Raw genomic sequence first — 24,744 nt, 5'->3', positions numbered from 1 at the left:
TTTAAACATAAACATAAGTGAAAAGATAGGATGATGCTATTTTTCTCACTACAACTCTGCTTAGATCTTCCACTGGCATCACCTCCTATTAAAAAAGAATAGGCATTTGTGTTTAGAAACAATTCAATTTAGAGCCCACTACAGTGTCAACTAGAAAGGTACATAAATCAACTTGGAAATATAGCTGTTTTTTATTTAATAAATTACTAACAAGGAACATATGTTATGGTAATATCATCAGAACACAAGTTGCACATACTCATAGCAAATTAAGTTGCATATACTTTTTCTTTTAAAACTGAAATGGTCTGTTTCATCAACCTGTTAAGCAAAGGCAACAACCTACATTGCCAACTCCCCCATAAAATGGAGTACACATCAATGTGAACAAAGCACAGACAAAAATGATGTTTTATGGTGCTGTAGGTACTAGAGTTATTTTTCCACTTTAAAGACAATGATCCATTCATCGCTTTAAAGTGAAGTTATCTATAGTATGTTACCTGTATTATCTCGTAAGTCAATACTTATTAATGGACTGTTGGGATTCAGAGACTTTTTTTAGTTTCTTGGCACATCGGATGTTTGGACGTTAATTATGAGTATTAAATATAGACGGATAACAAAACTAGTTGCATAAATAAAGGTTATTTCATTAGACAAAATTTTTAAACCTAATTAATTTATTATTAGCAAATATTTACTGTAGCATCACATTCGCTAATCATGGACTAATTAGGCTCAATAGATTCGTCTCACGAAATAGTCTAAAATATAGGGTAAGTTTTATTAATAGTCTATATTTAATACTTTTAATTAGTATCTAAACATTTAATATAACAGGGACTTTAAAAAAACTTGGAGGGAAATAAATATCCCATAAGGTTAAGGTACCTCTAGTACCTTCTAAGCACAAAAAACATCCGGAGAAAAATAAAGTATAGAGTTGCCCTCAACGCCACTGGGTGGATTCCCTGTCATCTGAGTTGCTGCTTTTTGTTTAATGGGCTGGATTAAGCCATGTTACCCTTTCTTCTTCCTTCCTCACATCTGGTTCACGCTGAGCAAGGAGTAGTAACCCTAGCAACAACATGGATACATGAGAGTTCATCCACATTAACGAGTTCTTGAACCCAAGGCAGCCAAGGATCAACAAACTTAAGCTCGAGAAGGTCTTATGTATTAGAGTATATGATAGTTAAAGTCATATTAGGATAGGATCAATTTGGATGGACTCCTTTCATATATATAATTCTTCCTTATCTCCTCCACCTGTACTCCTGTATATATTGCCCCCCTGAGACTCAGTACAATAGATCAAATATTCGCAGTATTCTTTCCTCCTCTACTATCCTACATGGTATCAGAGCAGGCGATCTAGTCGCCGCTCTCACACTTCTACCGTCGCTGCGCCGGGGAGTAGCGATCTGATCTCTCGGGGGCGGCCACCGCTTTTTTCGTCGTTCTACTTCACCGCCAAGAAATCGATCTATCCATGCGGTCGCCTTTTTCTTTTCCTTCCCGGTCAAAGATCGGGTTTGCGTCGCCAACCGCCTCGTCGACATATGCATGCATGTCTCCAACATCGGCATCGACTCTGCTTCAACTACATCGTCCCGCCTTGCACAATGACGGATTGATCACTCATTCAAGCTTCCGGCTACGACGACACCTTGCCGTCGATAGTCTTCGACTACACGTCTACGCCATCAAGCTTCGGGTTGCCGCTGTGTCTCTCCCCTTGGGCCGTAGTGTCATTGCCTATGGTCCACAAATCCACTGGTTATTGCAGTGCTGAGAGGCGCCCTCCTCAGCATGGTTGCATTACCCGTGGACTTCTTGTCGTTGCATCGACATGGAGTTGCAACTATGTTGTCCTCTCGAACCTCAGCTTCGTCGCTTTTATCGTCTTCATCGTCGTTACTGCATCGACAACCTCGCGGTTCGCACTGGTCATCATCAACCGCTCAGGTTCTTCTTCCTTTACTTCGAGCATTGCCGCTGCATCTCCAAGTTGCCATCGTCGCCGCTCTAGGCCGGTGGTTCAGCTATCTCTACATGGCTATTGACGCTGGCCTATCGACGTCGCCGTCTAGGCCGTTGGTCCCACTACTTCACCTTCTTCTTCGTCCTGCATGTCTCATCGCCAACGTCGCCGTATCTTTCTCAACTACACTTTGCTTTTCTCCGGCAACTGCGTGCTACTCTGACAATTCTCGCTCTACGTCGTTCTCGCGTCGCGACCATCCTAGAGGGCTTCTATGCTAGTCTCCTCCGACATTGGCGTATGATTCATGGTGTTCCCTTGCCTCGCCTGCACGGTATTGGCAACACGATTGCGCGCATTCTTCCCGAGTTGTCCCCAGGTCTGGCAAACCCTAATGTCTCGTCCTTCACGGTTCGACTACATCGGCTCTTTGGTGTCATCTTCCTCAACAACCGCCCTGAATGTGTCACCATCATTGTCTTTAGTGCCTCCTCGCGCACCCTGGTCCACGACGCCCTCCGGTGCGTCCACGACCACTCTATGACACCCCATGCGTAACCTGCGGCTCGGCTACCTCGACATCAGCTTTCTGACTTCGGCTACATCGACCACAGCTACTCTATGCACGGCTTAATCGGCCATGAGTCTCTCGCACCCATCACTTTGGCTAGGTCGACTATGGCACAAAGGGCTATCATCCGTGTTGAGCATTCTTATCGGTTTCTTCTCCAGTCCAAGTGTTCATGCTGCTCACGCTTGGACTGTGGGGGGATATTAGAATATATGGTAGTTAGAGTCATATTAGGATATGATTGATCTGTATGGACTCCTTTCATATATGTAATCCTTACTTATCTCCTCCACATGTACTCCTATATATACCGCCCCCTTGAGGCTCAATATAATAGATCCAATATTCACATTATTCTTTTTCCCCCTCTACTATCCTACATTATGTATCTTCTTTTTCCTCTTTTACTCAAAGCACGAATGCATGAGCTGCATCGATCAGGGCATTTCCCATAGCAGAAATTATATTCAAAGCATTTAAAACCATATTTGATGTTTTTTAAAAGAAAACATTTGATTAGATGATCGACAATTGCAACTTCTGAACACCTCTCTTCAGGAACAAACGCAGTTATCAATCCCGCATCTTTTTCAGGTAAATTGGTCGATGTAGAAAAAATTGATGAAATTATTTAGTTCGAAGGCCTTGACACGGTACAATGCAAAAGGAAAAATAGATCTATAGGCTAGCAGAGAAGGACAACACGTTGTGGAAGAAAGAACACTACTAGGAAGAGGTGATTTAATTGACTAATCCCATCCATACATAAGAGCCTATGGCTAAGATCACTCCAAATCCACCTAGTGGAGTTGAGGGCAACTTCAGGAGATCTGAACCCAACATAAAACATAGTGTTGTCTCATGATCCAACCAATTAAATGACAATTGAAGACTATGCATAGGACAAACTTGTAGCACTAGTAATTTCTTAAGATTCAGATTAGCTAAAACATCATATAATAAAGAACAGTTTACATACCCTCTACATCATCGTCATCTTTTCGTCCTCATAGTCGTCGTTGTCATCCTCAACGTTGGGCTCATCTCTCTGAAATAAACAAAGGCATTTATTTCAACTGTGCACGGTAAACAATTGACGATATCCAATATTCGAGTTTCTTCCATCAATTGATTTTGTTCAAATCAAAAGATTTAAGCATTGCAAAGAAGGGACATGGCCAGCGCAGAGCAGTAGCAGCTTGAAGGCCTTCTCCTTCAGCGTTCGCTGGATTCACTCTGCTCTAGCTGTATGGTTGGTACCTGGGATCAGGGTTTGCCAAGCCAGACGGCAGGAAACCATGATAATCGTGAGCCATGACCATGGTTTCGGAGATCTCGTGATAACGAGAACCCTGCGTGGGGTTTCTCTTATCAATGCCTTGGGCAGAAACCAGCAGGACTCCTTCGACTAAGGCATGACAAAAAAAAATCTCATGGGCCACCAACAGCATGAGTTTGGTTTGTGACAGGGTTGTTCATTTTCGCTTTCTCCCGACCGTTTTAACCGGTAACGAAAATTCACGGAAATGAAAATAGAAACGGTAAAGCTGTCCAGAAACCGTAACGAAAACGATAATGCATTTTTTCAACTGTTTTGTCGAAATTTCGTATTGAACTAGAAATTTCAAACGAGCTTGTGTACCAAGCTTGAGTTCCAGACAAGCCTAATAGTAGAGGAGTTCCATCGTTTATTTATAAATTATTGATCAAATTTGTTATTTGTATGCACCCATATCGCATATTTCTGGTATACTATCTTTTCCTCCTCTTTTAATAATATGGTTAGCTAAAAGTTAATTATTGTTTACCAATCTATTAATATAAAATATATTCCATCTCAATTAATCCCTCGGTTCAAATATTCGCCATCCGTTCAAAACATAAAAAAATTTATACACTGAGCATTTCCATAGTCCTATCTGTCCTATCACGTCTTATTCAATTTTTATAGCTATTCTCTTTGTTCCGCCGTTCCAGAATAGAAGGCCAACAAACTTACTCTAGTAGAAATGCAGATGAAAAGGAAACCCCACCTACTCTCAAGACCACTCAAAGTATCCTTACATCGTCCAAGACTGCTTAGAACAATGGCATGAAAAAACTGACAGCAGACATCTCAACATATATATATCCCCCATTCAGATGAGGTAGATCATAAGTGAGATCAAACGATCGAATGGGAAGCTCGCTAGTTTGTGAGTTCCATGATGGCTGTGACTATGTCGCCATCGGCAGCCTTGAGTGCCTTCACCGCCTTGGACCTGGACACAGTGGCCTGGGTCATCACAAGCTCGATGTCCTTTGGCTCAACGCCAGTCTCATCGATGGCCTCATCGTCATCCTGCGCTGCTGTGGAAGCCTCAGGCTTCGAGAGCATGCTGCTCAGATCAGGCGCCTTGAATTGCTCCGCAGCCTGGGTCTGCAGCTGTGAGCTCAGATCCTCAATCTTGGCCTCACCAAAAATGACATAGGTGTCTGATGTAGGGCTCTTGAAGACATCCGGTTTGGAGATGACGAAAAGGACCTGAATATGGAGCAAAAATAGCTAAGCAACAGGAATCCAACCAATATAAGTATTTGTATAGACAAGATACAAGCAGTGAGAAGCTCACATTCTTGCTTTTCTTCACAGTAACACGGCTGACACCGATGACAGCCTTCATGCCAAGCTTCAGCATGGCCTTCCTGCTCTTTTTCTCACTACGACTCTGCTTAGATCTTCCGGTGGCATCACCTCCTGGTAAGAGAGGGAGTACGCAAATGTGTTTAGAAATAAAACAGTTTAGACTTTACATTTTCAACTGAAAATGAAAAGCTATGCAAATAAATGGGGAAAACATAAGTCGCCTTTATTTGAAGAATTACCAAAAAGGAACATGTATTACAGATTTACAGGATTAGAATCACACGATAAGTTCAATATACTTTTTTTCTTGCAAGCCTGAAAGGGTACATTAACAATTTAAGTTCAGGCAACAATCTATATTGCCAACTGCAGTCCCCTTCTAAAATTTAAGGCACATCTCCCCCCTTAAATGGAGTACACGTCTATGTGAACCAAGCTATGGAAAAAATGGCATGTTTTACGGTGCTTAATTAAGGTACTAGAGCTACCTCCGCATTTAAAGAACAATGACTCAATGATCACTTTAAAGCTGGGTTACCTCTAGTAACTTCAAAACAAGTACATTATCTCAGATATTCATATTTGTTAAGGCTCAGGTGCTTGTAGATATCACGTCAAAAAGTTTAAAAAAATAGAGTTTAGCATAAAAATCACTAAAATTCTGCAAGCAATATTTCAATCATTCAGCAAAAAACTTGCATAGGTGTTTTACAAACAATGTTTTCCCCAATAACAAAAATGGTCTTGACAGGTGTACTTTCAGAAACTAACAAGCCATACTAGACAACAATAGTAGATAACGTGTACAGAAAATATGCAGCAATTGCGTCATTTATTAAGATGAAGGTTAACACAATACATCTTTGAATCGAGTAAATTGCACATACCCTCTACATCATCGTCATCTTTGTCATCCTCCTCGTCATCATCATCTTCATCGTCGTCGTCATCCTCAACGACTGGCTCATCTCCCTGAAACCAAAGAAACCAAAGAATGACATGTTTTGATTAGGATCAAACCACAGACTAAACCATTGTAAAGCTACCAGAGTATATAGATCCCCAAAGGCAAATTTCACTGAGGCTACAGAGCAATCCAATCCGATGCATCACTACACGATAAAACCACCGGCACATCAAACTCAGCTGCCGAATCCTTGAGCCTCTACCGCCAATCTACCATACTCCACCCACTCAAAAGCATATCAATCACAAAGATCCAACAGAAACCATCGCTGCCCATCGCCCCCCAAGAACCGAACCGGAACAGAGAAGGCCGACGCGGTGGGGGCAGATAAAGGGCCGGGTCCTCAGTCCTCACCCCATCGAGCTTCTGCTCCTCGATCTGGGCGCGGAGCTGCTCCTCCTGCTTCTCGAGCTCGGCGGCCGTCATGGTGCGGCCGGAGGTGGAGGTGGCGGCGCCGGCGAGCAGGAGAAAACCCTAGAAACCTTGGCTGCGGACGGAGGAAGGCGGCGTCGCTACGGAGAGGCACTGGCTAGGCTAGCCGCGTTTTATATGGAAATGGATTAATGGGCCGTCTTATTGGGCCCACTGATGCTCCTCGGCCCATCAAAATGAACTAGACTTATTGGGCCAGATGAGACCTCAATTGGATGGGCCTAATGCGCGTTGCTAGGCCTGATTTCGGCCTTATAATAGCCCAAAATTCAGGTCTGTCAACAGTGGAATATTTAACTATTTGTCATCCATAGCTTTGTCAATTACTTAATGTGTGGGCTCACATGTTATAGACATGTTGAGCGACAAAAAGTTACGAGCAACTGTAGCAATGGTAAAAAATTAAATACCCGACAGTGGAATATTTAATTTAATATTAAATATTAAATTAATCGGGCTGTATTAATTTAAGACTGCGAGCGAGAAACATCGACCTGTTTTAACTTGCATGTACTTACTCTTTACTCTTTGAAAACTGCAATGTCTGTTTCATCAATCTTTTAAGTTCAGGCTATTAATACGCAGGGGTGATTGTTTTCAACATATTTATAAACAAAAAATAATTTGTAAATACAACTTTTATATACGTATTCTTAATGATCTAAGAATTAAGGTTGGAAAATAAATTACGGTGAAAAAACCTCAAAATCAACTCTAAATTTAAAGTTGGAAATTTAATTTGCTTATAAGCATAAGCAGAAGAAAAAAGATGAGAATGGATATTGCTAACTCCAGTCCCCTTTAAATTTCGAAAACCTCTCCCCAAAATGGAGTACACATATATATGAGAAAAAAGAATTGAAAAACACTGATGTTTTATGGTGCAGTAGGTGCTAGAATTATTTCCAGTTTAAGAACAATGATCCATTCAACACTTTATAACGACCTTATCTATACAATGTTTAAAACACTGTATTATGGAGAAGTCAATATTTGTTAAGGCATAGGTACCTCTGGTACCTTCCAAGCATAATAAGACATATCGGCAGGTCGGAAACTAGTTTTATCATATATGCTTTTATTTTTTTGAATTAAAATTAAAATCAGAAACCTAGATATGAAAATAAAATCGAATAGTATCGAATACAATACATGGTGAATACGAATCGAAACAAATGAATATTAATCGGAACATAGAAACCCCTTAAACTAAGTTTCATAGACCTGGAATACACTAGTTGGATCGGGCAGACTTGGGCTTGGGTTATTTGGATTGAGCTGATTCTTTTGATTTTTAGTTATTTGCCGCTCAAAAAGGTTATCTGATGTTTCCAAACCTTGCAGCCTGGTATTGCTGACAAACATTGCAAGGAGGGAACTAAGAGTTTTGCATTTTGGTTTGTTCTTGGTGGAAAGCAGAATTACACAAGCAGAAATGTGACACATGATGTTGTTAGAGAGCCTCACTCGTACATTCTCGTTGAGGAATGATTAGTTCCTGTCAAAACTTGATTGCAAAATTGTCCTTATATGCTATATATGTGTTTTTTTATATAGTCTAACAGTGACCTAATGTTTTTAATTCTTTTGGTTACATTAGCAGTAACTTGATCACCATTTATGAGGGAGGCTAGAGGTTTGTCATCCTATAATACATTTTTCATGCTTCAGTAATTTGTATTATTAGTTTCTGAAAACATTTTCTATTCGCAGGTCACTGAAATTTTTAATTTTTTACAAGATGATTTGTTGACTGAAACATGATGTTTCTTGATACACATGAAGTCTCTGTTTGAATAGGTCAATGTGTGGACACATGATGATTCTTGATACACTGACTACTGCTCTGTTTTTTCCCACTTTAATCTTTTGGTTTCGTAGCAGACACTTGACGGATTTTCAGTTCTTCAATAATTGTAAGACAATGAAAACAATGACTTTTTCTTTGAAATTCTACATAAAAAATGGTTTCCTTGAGCAAATGTTAGGCACCAATTGAGCATATTGGATGAAATCCGTTTATGTAGAATGGATTGAATCCATTAAATTGAAATGGATTGGGGTGGGTTGTGAAGAGGGCTGATTTGGTTTGGGCGTCGAAGGGTCGTGAAAGCGTTGAGATGTGTAGAGAGGTGGGTTGGATTGGTTTTGGACTGGATTTCATCCCACTAGCAGGCTTAAATTTCTGTGCAATTTGCCCGTAAAACATGACAGATCAAGACAGTAAAAACAGGACAATGCAATCAGAACGCTGGAGCCAAGTCCACAGCAAGAGTATACTATAGGAATGATTCGTCAGTGGTGAAAAAGAAGGAAACAATTGAATGAATTAATGTCTGATGTACAATGGATCTGATGGTACAGTTTCTACAACTATGCTGCAACAAAATACACAATGTAACAAACTTTCAAGAATGTGAATTGAACAAAGATACACAAGCCGGCACCTTACAACACATGGTGGAGGCCAGAGGAAACACTGTAACGATCAATTGTGTGACACATATGTACCAAATTTCCTGATCGTGTAGGCAATACAAAGGTCGCTGTCAATAAGGTTTACTGTGCTTGCTGTTGTCTCTCTTGAGTTGTACTTTCAGTTTTTTACCACCTAATTGGTATCCGTTCATCATACTAATGGCTGTCTGTGCAGAGGCAGGAGAATCATAGCTTATAAAACCTGCACCCAGTCAGGAACCAATAAGTAAAACATGCTTAAACAATGGCTAGTCTCATAATTCCAGTTAGGGTAAGTTAATTACCAAAGCATTTACTAAGACCAGTTGCTTTGTCTACAAAAACTTTTGCACTCAATACTCTACCAAAACTCTGAAAGGCACCGGCAAGATCTTGGTCGCCAAATTCTTGTGGGATGTGATAGATAAATAAATTAGCTCCAGGAGGACCTGCACACGTGAAAAGATATCTTTATAAAACGCATTCAAGAACTAATGGGTAATAACTTATTTTCAAGGGTATAATGGAGACACCTTCTATCTGTGGACCAGGGTTGCTGCTAGTACTTGAAGAAGTGGGGGAACTAGCATTCGCATTTGGAACCTTCATAGAATTGTGTGAATTCACAAAAGGGCGACTATTCATAGCACTGCCAGGATATGATCCTGGGTACTGCATACCAGGCACAGGCGAATAAGGACTGCCTAACTGCATTGAATTAAACGATCTAGGAGCAGAATTAGGTGAAAGTTCAGAATTAACTCCACGTATTGAGTTTCCTTGATTAACAGACTGAACCATATTCTGGAAGGCAGCTTGATTTTGCATAGGAGATAAAGGGTATTGCATTAGTCCATAGGTTCCTTGTGGCTGCACAGATCAACAGAAGTAGAATTACATCACACAATTCAAGTCAGATCATATTCAGGTGCAAATTATAAGCAGCTACAAAGCTAAGTTGTCTAGCAAAAAGGGAAACCCAAGTATCCAACATAGCATTCTGTCATACAAATTTCCCACAGCAACCACACGAGGTTTTGTCCTAGTTCTAAGGAAGGTGCAAATTGCAGTTTTGAATAATGCAATTTAATGTTAATAATAATAATGAATTTTACAATAGCTGTTTGCAATACTAATAGTTCAGTAATAAACATTGGTTTTAGCAAACTGAAAAGTAAGTTTAGAATTACTTCTATTCTAGGAATAGTTTTGTCGTTGTGTAATATTCTACTCATAGGAAAACCAGCCTTTCCTCATATCAGGCACTAATAGATTTTTAACATCTAATTAGATCAGGGAGTCCTTCCAATTAAGATGTTAAGCTCCTTGCCTTTTATTTTACTAGAATTGGAGCCAGGAACTATCCATCTACTCATTAGACCCAGAAAATGAGAATTTTTTTTATTCCATCCTAAAAATCCAAAATAAGAAATTAATTTTATTGAAATCTCATGGTGTCATAAATACCTGGTAACCATAACCATTATACTGTGGTACACCATATCCCATCTGCATAGCTCCAAATAATGAAGATTGTTGCATTGCATTTGCATTTGACATATTAGATGGGTGAAATTGAGCTTTCTGTGCTTTTCGAGCCTGCCTTTCCTTTTCAGTGTCAGCCCATTTGACAACCAACGGTACACTTGACCCCTACAAAGGATCAGGGCACATCAAGATATATGTAACCAACTAAGAAAATTCAAACAAAAATGATATAGCTAATGCATACCTAAGGTGCTGGCTACATTTATTTATTATTAGGTGTTGTTTAAACTAAGAAATAGAGTAGGGATCACAGCCAGACAAATAACTAAAACTAGATTAGGCTTATATAGACAAAGTCAGTGCTGGCCATAACATTTTTCATATGATGGACTACATGATTACATAGCATGCATGCCTTGAACACTCTTTAATCTTGAGTACAGTACTATTTTATCCATCAATCCATCATATCAAGGGTCCAAAACATGCTATCTTCCTGTATACATATGGTACCACTATTTAATTGATTTTAACGTTGAAAATTCTCGAGGCTTTCAGTTAGGTATTCTGGTTCTTTTGAATGTCTAAAATATTCTTAAGAAATATTCTTGGAACAAGAATCAAAATTTTTGGATATCACATATCGCCTTTTAGTAACATGCATTCAGCTGGAACTGCTCTAAAATCTGTGATGTGACAATGTGCACATGTATCAACACGTTTATGGCAAATAAGTGTAACTTGGGTAGGCTAAAATTTTTATCCTGCATCTGACGCTGCCTTTGCTTATATAAATTCAAGAAGCAGGATCAAATCGGAAAGTCGAGTCTAGTCGCTTCAGTACCAATTAGGATGACTAATCACAACGAATCGGGCAACCTCCTGACTAATCATGGTTAGAACCAAGTCATCTCAGAACTGACTAGGACAACTAATCATCACTAACTGTGATTATTCGGACCACTTGAAAACATTATCCATCATATTTGGGCTAACCTATTTCTGCACTCTTCTGTCGTCAACGTGATCTGGATGAACTCATGCAACTATTACTTGTTATATTAAACACTGCACAATGAGACAGTATTTGAACTTTTTTGTTCAACTATGTTTGTATTTGGATCAGATACAGTACTATCCTTGGCTGAGACTTTGAGTTAGTGCAATAGATGCCTAAGATGGTTTGATTTTCAGGATAAATCAAACAAAAAGCTATAAACTCAAGCCAACAAAAAAAAAAGTTTCATCATTCAATTTCCACTAACCTCTATTTTGTGCTTCCCGTTTAGAGCTTCGATAGCGGCCAAAGCTTGCTCTTTTGTTTCATACTTCAAAAAGGCACAGCCAGCTGCAATACCCATGGTTGTTGTAAGCTAAAGGTTCTCAGAATAGTTTACGGTTCTATATGATGAGTGTTTTACATCTCAGTCAATCTCAGTCAACAGGAAATTTTTACCTTTGCTTGTCTGTTGTGAACCTCTCAAAATTTGCAAATCCTTGATGCTCCCATATTGTGAAAATAAATCAGTCATTTCAGCATCAGTAACATTTTTTGGAAGCATCCCAATGAAAAGTTTGTGCTCTGGAAGCAACAGTGTCAACACGAGAACAAATTTATATCAGTATAATTATTGAAACAATATTCTGGGGATAACAAATGAATTGCGACCGAATTAATTTTAGAGTGCTTCATACCCAGTCTTTCCAACTCTCCATCGGCATATTTTACTTGCAATGGACTTGAAGCCTGGTTTCAAACAGAGAAAATAAGGAATTGCTGTCAGGTATGTTGCAATAACTCTGATAGAAGTTGTGTTCATTCTACAAACAGCCTTTAGTCTCAAGCAAGTTGGGGTGTGCTATAAAAATTAAAATAACTGTGTCGTGGAAAGTCAAAGAACATATTGACTGTTGGACTGCCACTCCACATGGTGACTACTTTAAATTTTGTCCATCACAAGAATGGGTGTATCACTCTCATGTCAGAACTCAGAATGGGTGAAAATAAAAATGATTCCACTCCCCACTTATATCCAAAGGAACCATATTGAACATTTAAAGGTTTCAACATTGAACAATTAAAGAATAAAAAAAATCCTTCACAAGAATTAGCTGCTCAATTCTGGTCAATCTGATATAGTAGAAAACACAATGTTGAGTTCACATACCCCTGGAAGGGTGCGCTTGTTGTGATATGCATTCACCGCCTTGTCAGCCTCGTCCCTTGACGGGCAGATTAAAAAGCAGCAACCTGCAAAAGGTCAAGTACATCTTAAATGAAGGAAATGATAATGAATTAAGAATGTCATCTGGAGAAAAAAAAAAGGTAGATACTTTCTTCATGAAAGGGCACAATTTCTACTTTCGTAGGAAATGTAATCAGGAATTTGTGCACTGGAAAATGCAGTTTAGTTACTATATTCATGTCCGACTCCTTTGGAAAGAAGAGCAAAGAAACAAGATAGAATTGCACCAAATCAAATCACACCTAAAAAGAACAAAATTGGCTTAAACCAACCAAATGGAAGAAGATCCAATTGCATGTGACACTGAAGAATCAAAATCATAATAGAAAGAGTTAATGACTAGTGAACAATGACTCACAACAGGCTGGAAACAGTTATTGTCCCATTTGACCATTGTGCTTTCCTAAGTATGCAAGTGATTGACGTTACAGCAAAAGGGACAAAATTATCATAGCAAGAACTAAAAATACACGCAAAAAAGCAGCAAATAACATCTGTACAATTCCATTGGTCTTGAGTGACAGCCAAATAATACACGCAAAAGAATAAAAAAGCGCATCTTTATTCAGTTATTGGCTAATAAAATGAATCTGGCGATGGCACAGACAACCTATACTTAGTGTCCGGTTGAAGTTGACCAGATCAAGTGTACATATAAGGCCATCAAGCAGATGAAATTGAACACCAGACGCTTACTTTTGCATCTCAGAGTCGAACACATCCATGAGAAACACCACAATTCAAAGCATTTCCCGACCCCCACATAGCTCAAAATCTTTGACTTGCTCCATAAGAGCAAACAAATCCAAGCGTTTTGCACCGGCATCGGGCCAAATCCCACTAACACAACACAAACTCAACGCAATTGCGAGTCGACGAGAAATTTGAAGCAAGTACCCGGAGCTCCTAAGCAGTGACCATGAGATGCACATCTCAATTAACAACCAGACTATAGCAAACAGCACAAAACCACACACGCAGCTGACAATCCAGCGTGACCCAGGCAGCAAATTCGCCCGTGGACAGCCGAAATTCCCCCCGCCACATTGCACACAAATCGCCACGAAAGCAACCAGCGCCCCGCAGAAAAAAAAAAGCCGCGGGGAACCTTCCGGCCCCACGGAACCAGCCCCTCCGAGCAGAAAAGCGGAAGCTCGAATTTCCCGGAGGCATTGCCCCGAGTCAAACCCGGAACCGCGCCAGAGGAGCCCGCTCGCAAGACGGCGGCGGCGGCGACGGCGGCGAGACGCGCAAGCACGCGGCGGCCCCGGAGGCCCAGATCCCGACCACCACCACCCCAAACCGAAGAAGCGAAAGCCGCATTGCAGCGCGGAGGTGGGGGAAAAAAACAGAGAAAAATTTCCCGCGTACGGATCTCGCACCTCGGGACGCCTTGGTGGCCTTGTCGCGGATGAGGGTGACCTCGTCGACGACGGCGACGGAGCCGAACATGTCGGCCAGCTCCTCCTCCGTCATCTGCTTCGGCACCTGCCCCACGAACAGCTTCACGCTCTCCTCCCCCCTGCCCCCCTGCCGCTCCTCCCCTCCCCCCTTCGCCGCCGGCGCCTGAGCCGGCGCCTCCCCGGCCACCTCCACCTCCACCCCCGCCCCCTCCTGCTGCTGCTGCTCCCTGTCGCCGCCGTCCTCCGCCATTGGAGCTAGGGTTTGCGGCGGAGGAGGAGGCGTGGGAATTCAGGGAGGGGTCTGGGATTGCCTCTCGCCGCGTGGAGACGGACGGAGTCGGGAAGAGAAGGGGGGAAGGAGGAGTGATTGATTATTATTAATAGCTGTAAAATAATAATTAATGAAATAAAAATTGGGAAGGAAGGAAGAGAGAGAGCGCGTGTGTGAGAGAGAGAAGCAAATGAATGGATATATGGGATGTTGTAATGACGATGATTGTGATGACAGTGGGGAGGGGGTTTTTAACTTTTTGCCACTCTTATGGATTTTTATAACAGATTTATCACTGAATCCATCTGTCATAGATTTAAGAGTATCCATATGTTATAGACAGCGAGTGACAATCTATTTTGACCGCTTGTAAGGATGGCAAAAAGTTAAATTTCTCGTGGGGAGAGGAGGTTGCCAGCTTGGTGGTGTGGTGTTGGTGTGCTCCCTTGTGATCTGTGATTTCCTCCTCCTCTCTCTCTTCTCTTGAGTTCTTGACTGCTCTAGCTCCAACTGCTTTCCTGTATCTCTGTGGCTCTCCCTCTTGCTTCTTCTTCTTCTTTGCCTTTGGATTTATTTCTACTGGTGGTATTTTTTCTTTCTTTATTTATTTTCTTTCAGGTAACTGTTTTTCCTTTGAAAATTATTGTGATGTGAGAACTACGTTGCCTAGGGCATGCATGTTTCTGTGATATGAAGTAAATAGCTAATATTGTCTAAATCAATTACGTAATAAATAATACTTATATTTGTTCCAAAATATAAGTATTTCTATGATTCAATTTGGTTCCATAGTATAAGCATTTTTGCACTCTTTCTCATGATTTCAATCATTCCAAAGCCAATCAAGTACTTAGAAGGGGAATATAATCAATTCAAAATTCAAAAATTGATCAAAGTGTCTGAGAGGGCATCTTTTGACATCTCATGAGTTTATAATAAATAACCTAAAAATCTATGTATTTTGGAACATGTGTGGTATATTAAGAATACTTTGATTTAAAGTGGTGTAAAAATGTATTACTTTTATAATAATAAGTTGGTAGCATATCCAAGAGGCCCATATCATTGGGAATAACTTGTATGACCTTTTTGATGGAGAATTGGCTTAGAGTTTTTTGCCAGTTTGTTTTTCTCCTTCCCTTTTTCTTTTTACTTTGAGGTACCCATGGGTGGTGAAAGGGACATAGGAGGACTACATTCCACTTTTATTGTTTGTGATTTGTCTTTACTTTAACCTTATGTCCAAATAATTGTTTTCGTTTGGTGTAAGCAAACAATAGGATTCATACCGTATTTCTTGCTTTGCTACTAACTTGTCATGTGTGGTCTAATTATGTTATGTAATTTTATCATTGTCTTATTTGATAATGTAACATCTACTCTATGATTGGCTTTATGACTATGTGAATAAATGTTCCTATGAGTAGTATCTAATCAGTTCGATAGTCAACTATAATATTGCAATCATGATTTAGTCCATGTTCAAAGACCATAGTTTACCATCATCGTGCAGAAACTAAACTCCATGCAAAGAAATTCATGTGTTTTGATGCACCCTTATCTTATTCGTGCTTTGTTAAGTTTTACTAGTAAAAGATGTCTCAGTTATATCTTACAGATTAAATAGTACAAACAAACAAATAAAAACTAAATATTTTCTAGAATCTCATCTTCAATTTAGAAAAAGTCAACTCAACTCAAGAAAGTTAAAGTGAATCATATACTTGCCTGACGGTAGCAGTGAGAGTAACTTGGCAACCATGGAAGAATGGGAATTTTTTCGAGAATTAATATTACTTTAATGGAAATCGCAAAAGTAGAGGACATCCAGGGAAAATTGCGAATTTAGGGGTCTATTGAACGATAGGCATTGGACTAAAGTGATCACTAAAGTGAATCTAATCAATTCGAAAATCAAAAATTGATCACTAAAGTGATTGAGAGGGAATCTTTTGATATCTCATGAGTTTCTAACAAATAACGTAAAAATCCATGTATTTTGGAACATACGTGGTATATCAAGAATATTTTGATTTAAAGTGGTGTAAAAATATATTACTTTTATAATAATAAGTTGGTAACATATCCAACGGCCATATCATTGGGAATAAGTTGTATGACCCTTTTGATGGGGAATTGGCTTAGAGTTTTTTACTAGTTTGTTCTTCTTCTTCTATTTTGAGGTACCCATGGGTGATGAAAGGAAGGACATAGGAGGACTACATTTCGCTTTTATTTTTTTTGATTTGTCTTCACTTTAACCTTATGTCAAAATAATTGTTTTGGTTTGGTGTAAGCAAACCATAGGATTCATACCATATTTATCGCTTTGCTACTAACTTGTATAGCATGCTTGGTATAATTATGTTCGGTGATTTTATCATTATTGATAATGTAACATCTACTCTAGGATTAGCTTTATGGCTACGTGAATAAATGTTCCTATGAGTAATATCTAATCAGTTCGATAGTCAACTATAATATTGCAATCATGATTTAGTCCATGTTCAAAAAACCATAGTTTATCCTCATTGTGCACAAACTAAACTCCATGAAAAAAAAATCCTCCAGATGTTTTGACGCGTACTTATCTTACTCACGCTTTGTTAAGTTTCACCATTAAAAGACGATTCGGTTACATCTTGCAATTTAAATAGTATAAACAAACAAATAAAAACTAAATATTTTCTAGAAAAGTCAACTCAAGAAAGTTACAGTAAATCCTATCCTTGCCTGACGGTAGCAGTGAGAGTAACTTGGCACCCATGGAAGAATGGAAGCCCAGAAAACCATGCCAGCAGTGACAAGGACAGACAGGCTATAAAGCCTGAGGCTTTGCCAATTGGAACTCTCCCTCTCAGTCCTCCTACCAGGGAGCTGGCATGTCACTCTCTTTCTGATAAAAAGGGACTACACATATGAACGAATGATGTGGGCCATCAACAACGAAAAAAAATGCTACAAATCCCAAATGATTTAGATTTAGTATATGATCCCTCTGTTCAAGTACTCGCTCCATCTCAACAAACTTCGGAGTGATCGTAAAAAGTTAAATAACAGATTTATAAATAAATAATTTGTAAATAATTTTTTTATACGCGTATCCTCAACCATCTAAAAGCTGGGACTGAAAAATAAATTTTGGTGAAAGAAAATCTAAAAATCAATTTTAAATTTAAGGTTGAAATTTTTAGCTTATAAGTAAAAGCCGAACAAACCTTCTTTCTTTATCTTGCATAAACTTTATTTTTTAAGCAACCATTGCATTGGAGTTTGTTAAATGAATAACAAATGTATTAGGATTTGAAAAAAAACAATTGCATTAGAGTTAAAAAAAAGAATATTTTAATCCTTGCAGCTATGTATCAGCTGTGTAAAATAGACTAAATACAGTCTTTTTTTAGACGATGGAAGGGAGGGAGTACTAATATTCGACGTTCTAGCTCTTTGCTCTTGCACTTGAATATGCTGCTCTGCAACTGTTTAAGACTTTGTTTGTTTTGAGGGATTTTTTAGTCCCTACCACATTCACATCGAATGTTTGAACACTAATTAGAAGTATTAAATATAGACTATTAATAAAACACATCCCATACTCTGGACTATTTCGCGAGACGAATCTATTGAGCCTAATTAGTCCATGATTAGCCAATATGATGCTACAGTAAATATTTACTAATCGTGGATTAATTAGACTTAAAAAATTTGTCTAATGAAACAGCTTTTATTTATGCAATTAGTTTTGTTATCGGTCTATATTTAATACCCCTAATTAACGTCCAAACATCCGATGTGACAAAAACTAAAAAAATCTCTGAATCCAAAAAGCCCCTAATTGTAATAGTCATCCTCACCTTTTGTTTTTTTGTTTATGCTTATAAACCAAAATTTGAATTTTCAATCTTAATTTTTGAGTCAACTTAAAAGATTTTTCTATTGTAGTTTATTTTCCACTTTTAGGCCACCTCCAATGGGTATCTATAAGCTATCTATAGGATGTACTATACAATTTTTTTAATAGAAGAGAGATAAAAGCTATCTCTTAATTAAGAGGTGGTCTCTTGCACATATTTTAATGCCAAGTGAGAATAACTCGTAGGGTCATTTATATTATAAGCTACTTGCTAAGAGATAGACCATTGAAAAAATTATCTTTTAGAATGCTTATAGATAGTATGCTATCTCTATTGTTGGAGGTGACCTTAGCTTTTAAATTGCTATGAACACAAATTTCTATGTATAAGATGAAGCAAGGTTTGTAAAATAGTCATTCCGACGGCACGCAAGAGAAGAACAGTGAGGTACGGCCTATGGATTGCCTTTCCCCAAAATCGGACTCATTTCTTAGGATTTTCAAAGAACTTTTGTGGCATCAATCCTATATTCCAAATGGCATCATAGGAATTTTATCCTAAGGACTTGAATCTCCAAAAAAAATCTTCACCTTTTGTTTTTTTTCCGAAGGAGCCTTAAATTTGTAGGGGCAATATTATTTTTTTTAGCTAGAATAAGAATACAAACATAGATTTTTAAACAGGAGATTAATTTCTTTATGGGTCTACTCGTAAGTTATTTTTACAGAAGCATCGAATTGCTTCTTTGAGTATTCTGGAGTAATTCTCAATGATAAATAAAACATGTAAGTCTAAAACTTTAATATACCAACAAAATATGTTTTAGATATATTTTCAGTATGACATATATTTGTTAGTTATTGTGCTATGCGAAACAAATGAAAAGGAGGTGCATATATGCTATATGCAACCACATGAAGGCTCGAGAGTAAGTGTGGAGACGAGTACTAAATAGTTATAGAGGGGCAAGTATTTTAAAAATATTCAGAAATATGTACAGGTAATATTCTTTTTAGATAACATGCATTTGTAAATCTGTCATTGGTTTTTTATTGCAAAGATGCCACTTGAACGATAATGCTGATGACAATTTTATAATTTTCTAGTGATAGATTTGCAATAACGATTCAAACAAATTTATAATTGTCCTCTTTAGATAATAGATTGATATCCGGACTCTATCCAAAAGGGGTATATACAGCCAATGCACAGATAAGATGATGTTAGTGAGCTGTATAAACTTTCAAGATTAAAATTTTGCCCATCTTGTTCATCGTTAGCTAATTGAATATGTCATCGCAAACAAAGTTAGATTTGACCTCGCAATTTTGTACAACTGTCTAACATCACCTCTCCCATATTTGAGATTTAAAAATATTGAGAAGCTCGCACGTGCTGGTTTCATGTTTTCCACCTCTGTAGTGAGTTTGCACATCATATTTGCCCGCGAAATGGAGGCAAATATTTTAATCACAACCGCAGAAAAAAAAACAATGCTATCATCTTTTTAATAGTAGCTCAATTTATAAAGGAATATCATGAATTAATGAATACATGTATTTATGGCTCTTATTCCTTTGGTGTAGATGCATGCATGTTCATTAAAAATAGCTGATCGGCTGGCATGTCCAATTCCAGAATAATTTATACGTAGGATTTAATGCTTTCATCAGCAACTGAAATTTGTCAACTGATAACGAAGAAGGAATCGGCTTAAGAACAAATGCTGCAAAACATGTAAAGAGGACGGAAGAAAGACACATGGTGTACCGGCGATCTAAGGGCACGTACACGATGCTTATTAGTTGACTCTACTAATCGTTACGTAAACAAACTTGTAACGCGAAGGAAAGAGAGAAGAGGAGAGAAAAGTCATTGTTATTCATGACTGTTAGCATTTATTAAAGAAAACTTTATTGCATGAGGATGGATAAAAAATAGTATAATAAAATTATTTTATTGTATTAATGAAGATACCATACGTGAGTCTACGTGTGCACGTACCATTATAAAATATGTTCTTGTTATTGATGTGGATTAGATAAGAGTCCATAGTAAGCTCTACCTTTAAACATGTCCTAAATAATTATTCCAGTGCTTTGGCATGTGTTTAGAATAAGGCCCTGTTTATTCCAAAAAACTTTTGGGAGATGGGTCACATCGATACGTACGGTCACACATTTGAAATATTAAATGTAGTCTAATTATAAAACAAAGTTAAGATTCCGTCTGAAAATCGGGAGACGAATCTTTTGAGTCTAATTAATTTATCATTAGCACATGCTGGATACTGTAGCACTTATGGCTAATCATACACTAATTAGTCTCAAAAGATTCGTCTCATGATTTCCCCTATAACTATGTAATTAGTTTTAATTTTTATCAATATTTAATGTTACATTAGGCGTCCAAAAATTTGATACAATACTTTTGGAACTCAACCAGGCCTGTAAAAGAAAAAGGAAGGAAGGACCGAAGGAAGGAAAGAAGAGAACACGGTGAATGATGCCCATAAACACTGCCAACCCAAAGGGCAAAGTCCTCCGTAGCGGCTGTCTCCCCTTCAGATAAAATCTTTGACAAAGCCATCCTCCACTTCTGGTGCTTGGCTACCTTCTTCGATTTAACCAATAATTTTCGTTGTTTTGTAAATAAACAATTAATTGGTTTTTAACATAAACTATGAGAACAAAACACAATGTGATGTTTGGAAATGTTGCTTCCGTAGATGTTTGGGTACACCACATTTCGATACTGGAATATCATAATCAGTGGAGATTAAAAAAAAAACACTTCACCGGTGTCATCATACGCTAATATCACTCAATTTTTTCACATGTAAGCGGTCAATTCATAGACATCAAAACAATAAAATGATCCGATATTTCTGGTCCATAATTAGCGCCCCTGCACTGCTATTAACGGTAATATTTTATTGGTTGTTAGTGTTTCGATAGTTGTGAAGATATAGTAAAAAAAATAAAAGCCGATGCGTTTCCGAGAAGGTTTCTACAGTAAGGGTGACGGTTTTTCAAGTATGTCTCAGAAAGGTTTGGAAAGCCAATTCATGCGCAGGAAGGTGTCAAAAAAGACCGATGGTTTTTAAATAGGAGATAAAATAGGTTTCTTATGATTTCATTTTCTTTTAACTCTGCCCAACAATATAAATATATGTACTCGGGACCCTGTAAAGATATATCAATCTCAATATGCTTTCCATGCATCGCCTTCTTAGTCATAGTTTCGTCAAAGAGAGCTCTCAGATGAGTTGCATCAGTTAAGTTTGACATCCATCACTTGGGTAAGAGCATCCCCATCAGCACATCCATCACATCCTCCATCTTGAAAATAGAGGATAAAAGATAAAAGTTAAGCTCCAGCAGAACATCAATCATATTCTCTATTTATGGATGTCATTCATATTTGGAGAGAGAAACTTTATATTAGAATGTTCTCTTTCCATCATCCAAAGAGATATAAAAGATGTCATATATGGATGATCCGCTGGAATAAAAAAGATATGGAGGATAAAACAGTTTTAGATGATCATCTAAATGAAGATATGGATGATCAAATTTAGATGAGCTGCTGGGTATACTCTAAGTTCTCGATCAAGACTTACTTTGTTTTGTCCAATATTTTGATCAATTTTATACAACTGTTAGTTATCAGATTGGTTCCAATCCAAGTTATCTTTATATCTTTAATCTTTCTAGTTGATTGATGTGTGATTCTATATGTTAGTAACAGAAATCCCATCGTGAATGATAGTGGCATTCCCTGAATCAAGCAGATGACACGCACGAATTCGAGATATATCATCACCTAACACTTACACTTGGATCTTACAACAACATTATTAAATAGGGCTCGAGGCAAAATAGGCGTACTAGAACCAAACAGGTTCACATAGAAGCAACAGTACTGCAATAAGACAACAGAAGTAGATTAAGCAGTGGCTCTCCACATACATCGATAGGTGACCGAGACCAACTAAGCGTCTTCGACTTCGAAAACCTCCGGGTAGTGGTAATAAGGATCCACAATGGTATCATCCTCAGATACCACTACCCAGAGGCTTCCAAAGGCGAAGGCGCTCAGTAGGTCTTAGTCTCTTGTTGTTGCCTATGGTGAATTTATGCGTAATCTACATCTATTGTCTAATTGCAGTACTTTTGCTTGTGTGTGAACATGTTCGGTTCCAAACTCATATTTGGCTCAAGCCCTATTGTAATAATGTTGTGGTAAGACCTAAGTGTATGTGCTATGTGATGTTATATCTCGAATTCATGTGTGCCATCTACTTGATCCAGAGAATGGCACTGTCATGTACGATGAGATTTCTCTTACAAAAACAGGGGGTTCCACCAAGTTAATATCAAAGCCATATGACTGTAGGATAAGACCACTAGAGCTCTGCCCTATTAGTTAGGTTGGTCAAGGGAATGTCCCCACATACCGACGATATTTTTGGAAAAGCTAAAAATCAAGGTTTTCCTTGTAATTCTCGTCCCCCTTTCATGAAAGGTTTTTCAGAAATTTACTAACTCTTATTCTATTCAAACAACCAAAATTTATAGATGGCGGGTTTTGGACAATCACTCGAATAGATGGACACACCAGTTGGCTACCCTAGAGGCCACTGTGTCTTATAAGTAGGGAAAGTAGGGTAGCGCAAACACCTCATCTTGCATAAGTGCTCATCGTACCCTCCAAGGCAGCCGACTGGTGTGTCTACCCATCCAAGCTATTGTCCAATACTCGTCATCTATAAATTTTGTTTGCTTGACATAAAATAAGGATTAGTAAATTTTTGAAAAAACCTTTCAAGAAAGGGGGCCGATAATTACAAGCAAACTTTGATTTTTAGCTTTTTCCAAAAATATCTTATTTATATGGGGGCATCCCCTTGACCAACCAAACTAACATGTCAAGGCTCCCCCGTTTTCATAACAGGAATCACATTGTGCATGACAATGACATTCCCTTAGGTCTTACAACAACATTATTACGATAGAGCCCAAGGCCAAATAGGAGTTCTAGAACCGAACAGGTTCACACATAAGCAATTACAGCAAGACAATGAAAGTAGACAATGCAACGGCTCGCCGCAAGCAACAACCAGCGACTAAGACCTACTAAGCGACTTCGCCTTCAGAAGCCTCAGAGGTGGTCATAAGGATCCACCATGGTATCATCCTCAAATGCTAGTGTGGTAATATAGCAAGGGTGAATACAGCCATCGTACTCAGCAAGTTATCATGGAATTTATGCACATGCAGGGTAATATCAAGGGAAGGCTTATGATTCTTTGGCTTTACTGCTAGTTTCATAAAAATAGTTTATAAACCTACACTTAGCAGCAAGTTTTAATCCATAGCTCATTATTCACTGTGGAGGTTCTGTCATTCATTCAAGTTCTCCCAAAGATTGTTTCCCTCCACAGTTTCATCATGATTTTCAAGGTAAAACCTACCCCTCGCCTCTCTCTCTCAAGGAGAGGGTTACCTAGTCATAAAATGTCATCATGCATTATCACAATCCCATCATATTATTGAGAATCTAGCCAAGTGTATACCATGTCCCAGTGCTCATAATCGTGAGCATGATTATTCGAATAGTTTGATTCACGCACACTATAGTGGTAGTACACTTTACCCGTATTCTATGACATACCCAACAAGTGAGCGTTGCCCCAACACATGGGACATGTCATGACAAAACTAATAATTTTGTTTCGCCAGTGCCTTCTCTAAGGACTTTAATCACCCTGCACTCTAGAGGTATCCAGTTTCTAGCAGCGAGGGGAGTCCTAGCATTCTCAGGTGAGAAGTAAACTACATAAATCATAATCCATAACCACTAGGGTAGACCTTGCCAGCCATTTCCCTACATGGAGGCTTCATCCGCCTACTCACATGAATCCACCACGGCTTGGGCACTGCCTCAGCTCGGCTGTTTACTATGCTGGGTATATATCCATTCAAGAAACGCGGTTGAACGGAGTCGTTTTGGGTATAGCTTAGTGGTTAGGTCCTTAATTGACTAGGGCAGTCTAACCTTTCCTAGAAACCACCTATATTCCAACCAACCGCCCTGATTGAAATCATTTGTTTATTTTTATTTTTCATATAACTATTGTTTTCATAGAAAGGTAGAGTGTATCCACCCGCCGACATGGAAATACTCTCCCCAAGTAGTCGCCCTAATAACAATAACATTTATGTAAAGAATGAGAGTATCGTAACCATTAGCAAGCTAAGCTTTATCGCGCGACTGTAGCGTTGCGCGCGAGGCTAGGGCATGGGGTTTGATGCCTGGCAAGGGCAGCAGCGCAGCGCGGTTAGGCGCAACGGCGGAGTTGCGACGACTGGGTGCAGGCGGCGTGGTTGCAGCGAGCTGACGTGGCTCAACCAAGAGAGAGGAGAGAAAGAGAGAAATT

General features: G+C 38.8%; 2 protein-coding genes across 2 annotated transcripts; both read right to left on the bottom strand.

Moving 5' to 3' along the window:
* Positions 1-4,495: 4,495 nt before the first annotated feature.
* On the bottom strand, positions 4,496-6,657 carry LOC102707031 (nascent polypeptide-associated complex subunit alpha-like protein 1). Its single transcript, XM_006654263.2, has 4 exons — positions 6,506-6,657; positions 6,072-6,156; positions 5,171-5,295; positions 4,496-5,082 (listed from the first exon to the last, which is right to left on the bottom strand). Exons 1-4 carry the CDS (start codon positions 6,575-6,577, stop codon positions 4,747-4,749), a joined length of 618 nt encoding a protein of 205 aa, XP_006654326.1. The 5' UTR covers positions 6,578-6,657; the 3' UTR covers positions 4,496-4,746.
* Positions 6,658-8,885: 2,228 nt separating this feature from the next.
* On the bottom strand, positions 8,886-14,523 carry LOC102706752 (RNA-binding protein BRN1-like). The gene is made up of 9 exons (XM_006654262.3): positions 14,157-14,523; positions 12,697-12,779; positions 12,224-12,275; positions 11,985-12,110; positions 11,794-11,876; positions 10,508-10,693; positions 9,574-9,910; positions 9,346-9,489; positions 8,886-9,263 (listed from the first exon to the last, which is right to left on the bottom strand). Exons 1-9 carry the CDS (start codon positions 14,425-14,427, stop codon positions 9,133-9,135), a joined length of 1,413 nt encoding a protein of 470 aa, XP_006654325.1. The 5' UTR covers positions 14,428-14,523; the 3' UTR covers positions 8,886-9,132.
* Positions 14,524-24,744: the final 10,221 nt, after the last annotated feature.

Source organism: Oryza brachyantha, chromosome 5, assembly GCF_000231095.2.
Source record: "Oryza brachyantha chromosome 5, ObraRS2, whole genome shotgun sequence".
In the NCBI taxonomy this organism is placed as follows: domain Eukaryota; kingdom Viridiplantae; phylum Streptophyta; class Magnoliopsida; order Poales; family Poaceae; genus Oryza; species Oryza brachyantha.
This window is presented reverse-complemented; position numbering and strand designations above follow the sequence as displayed.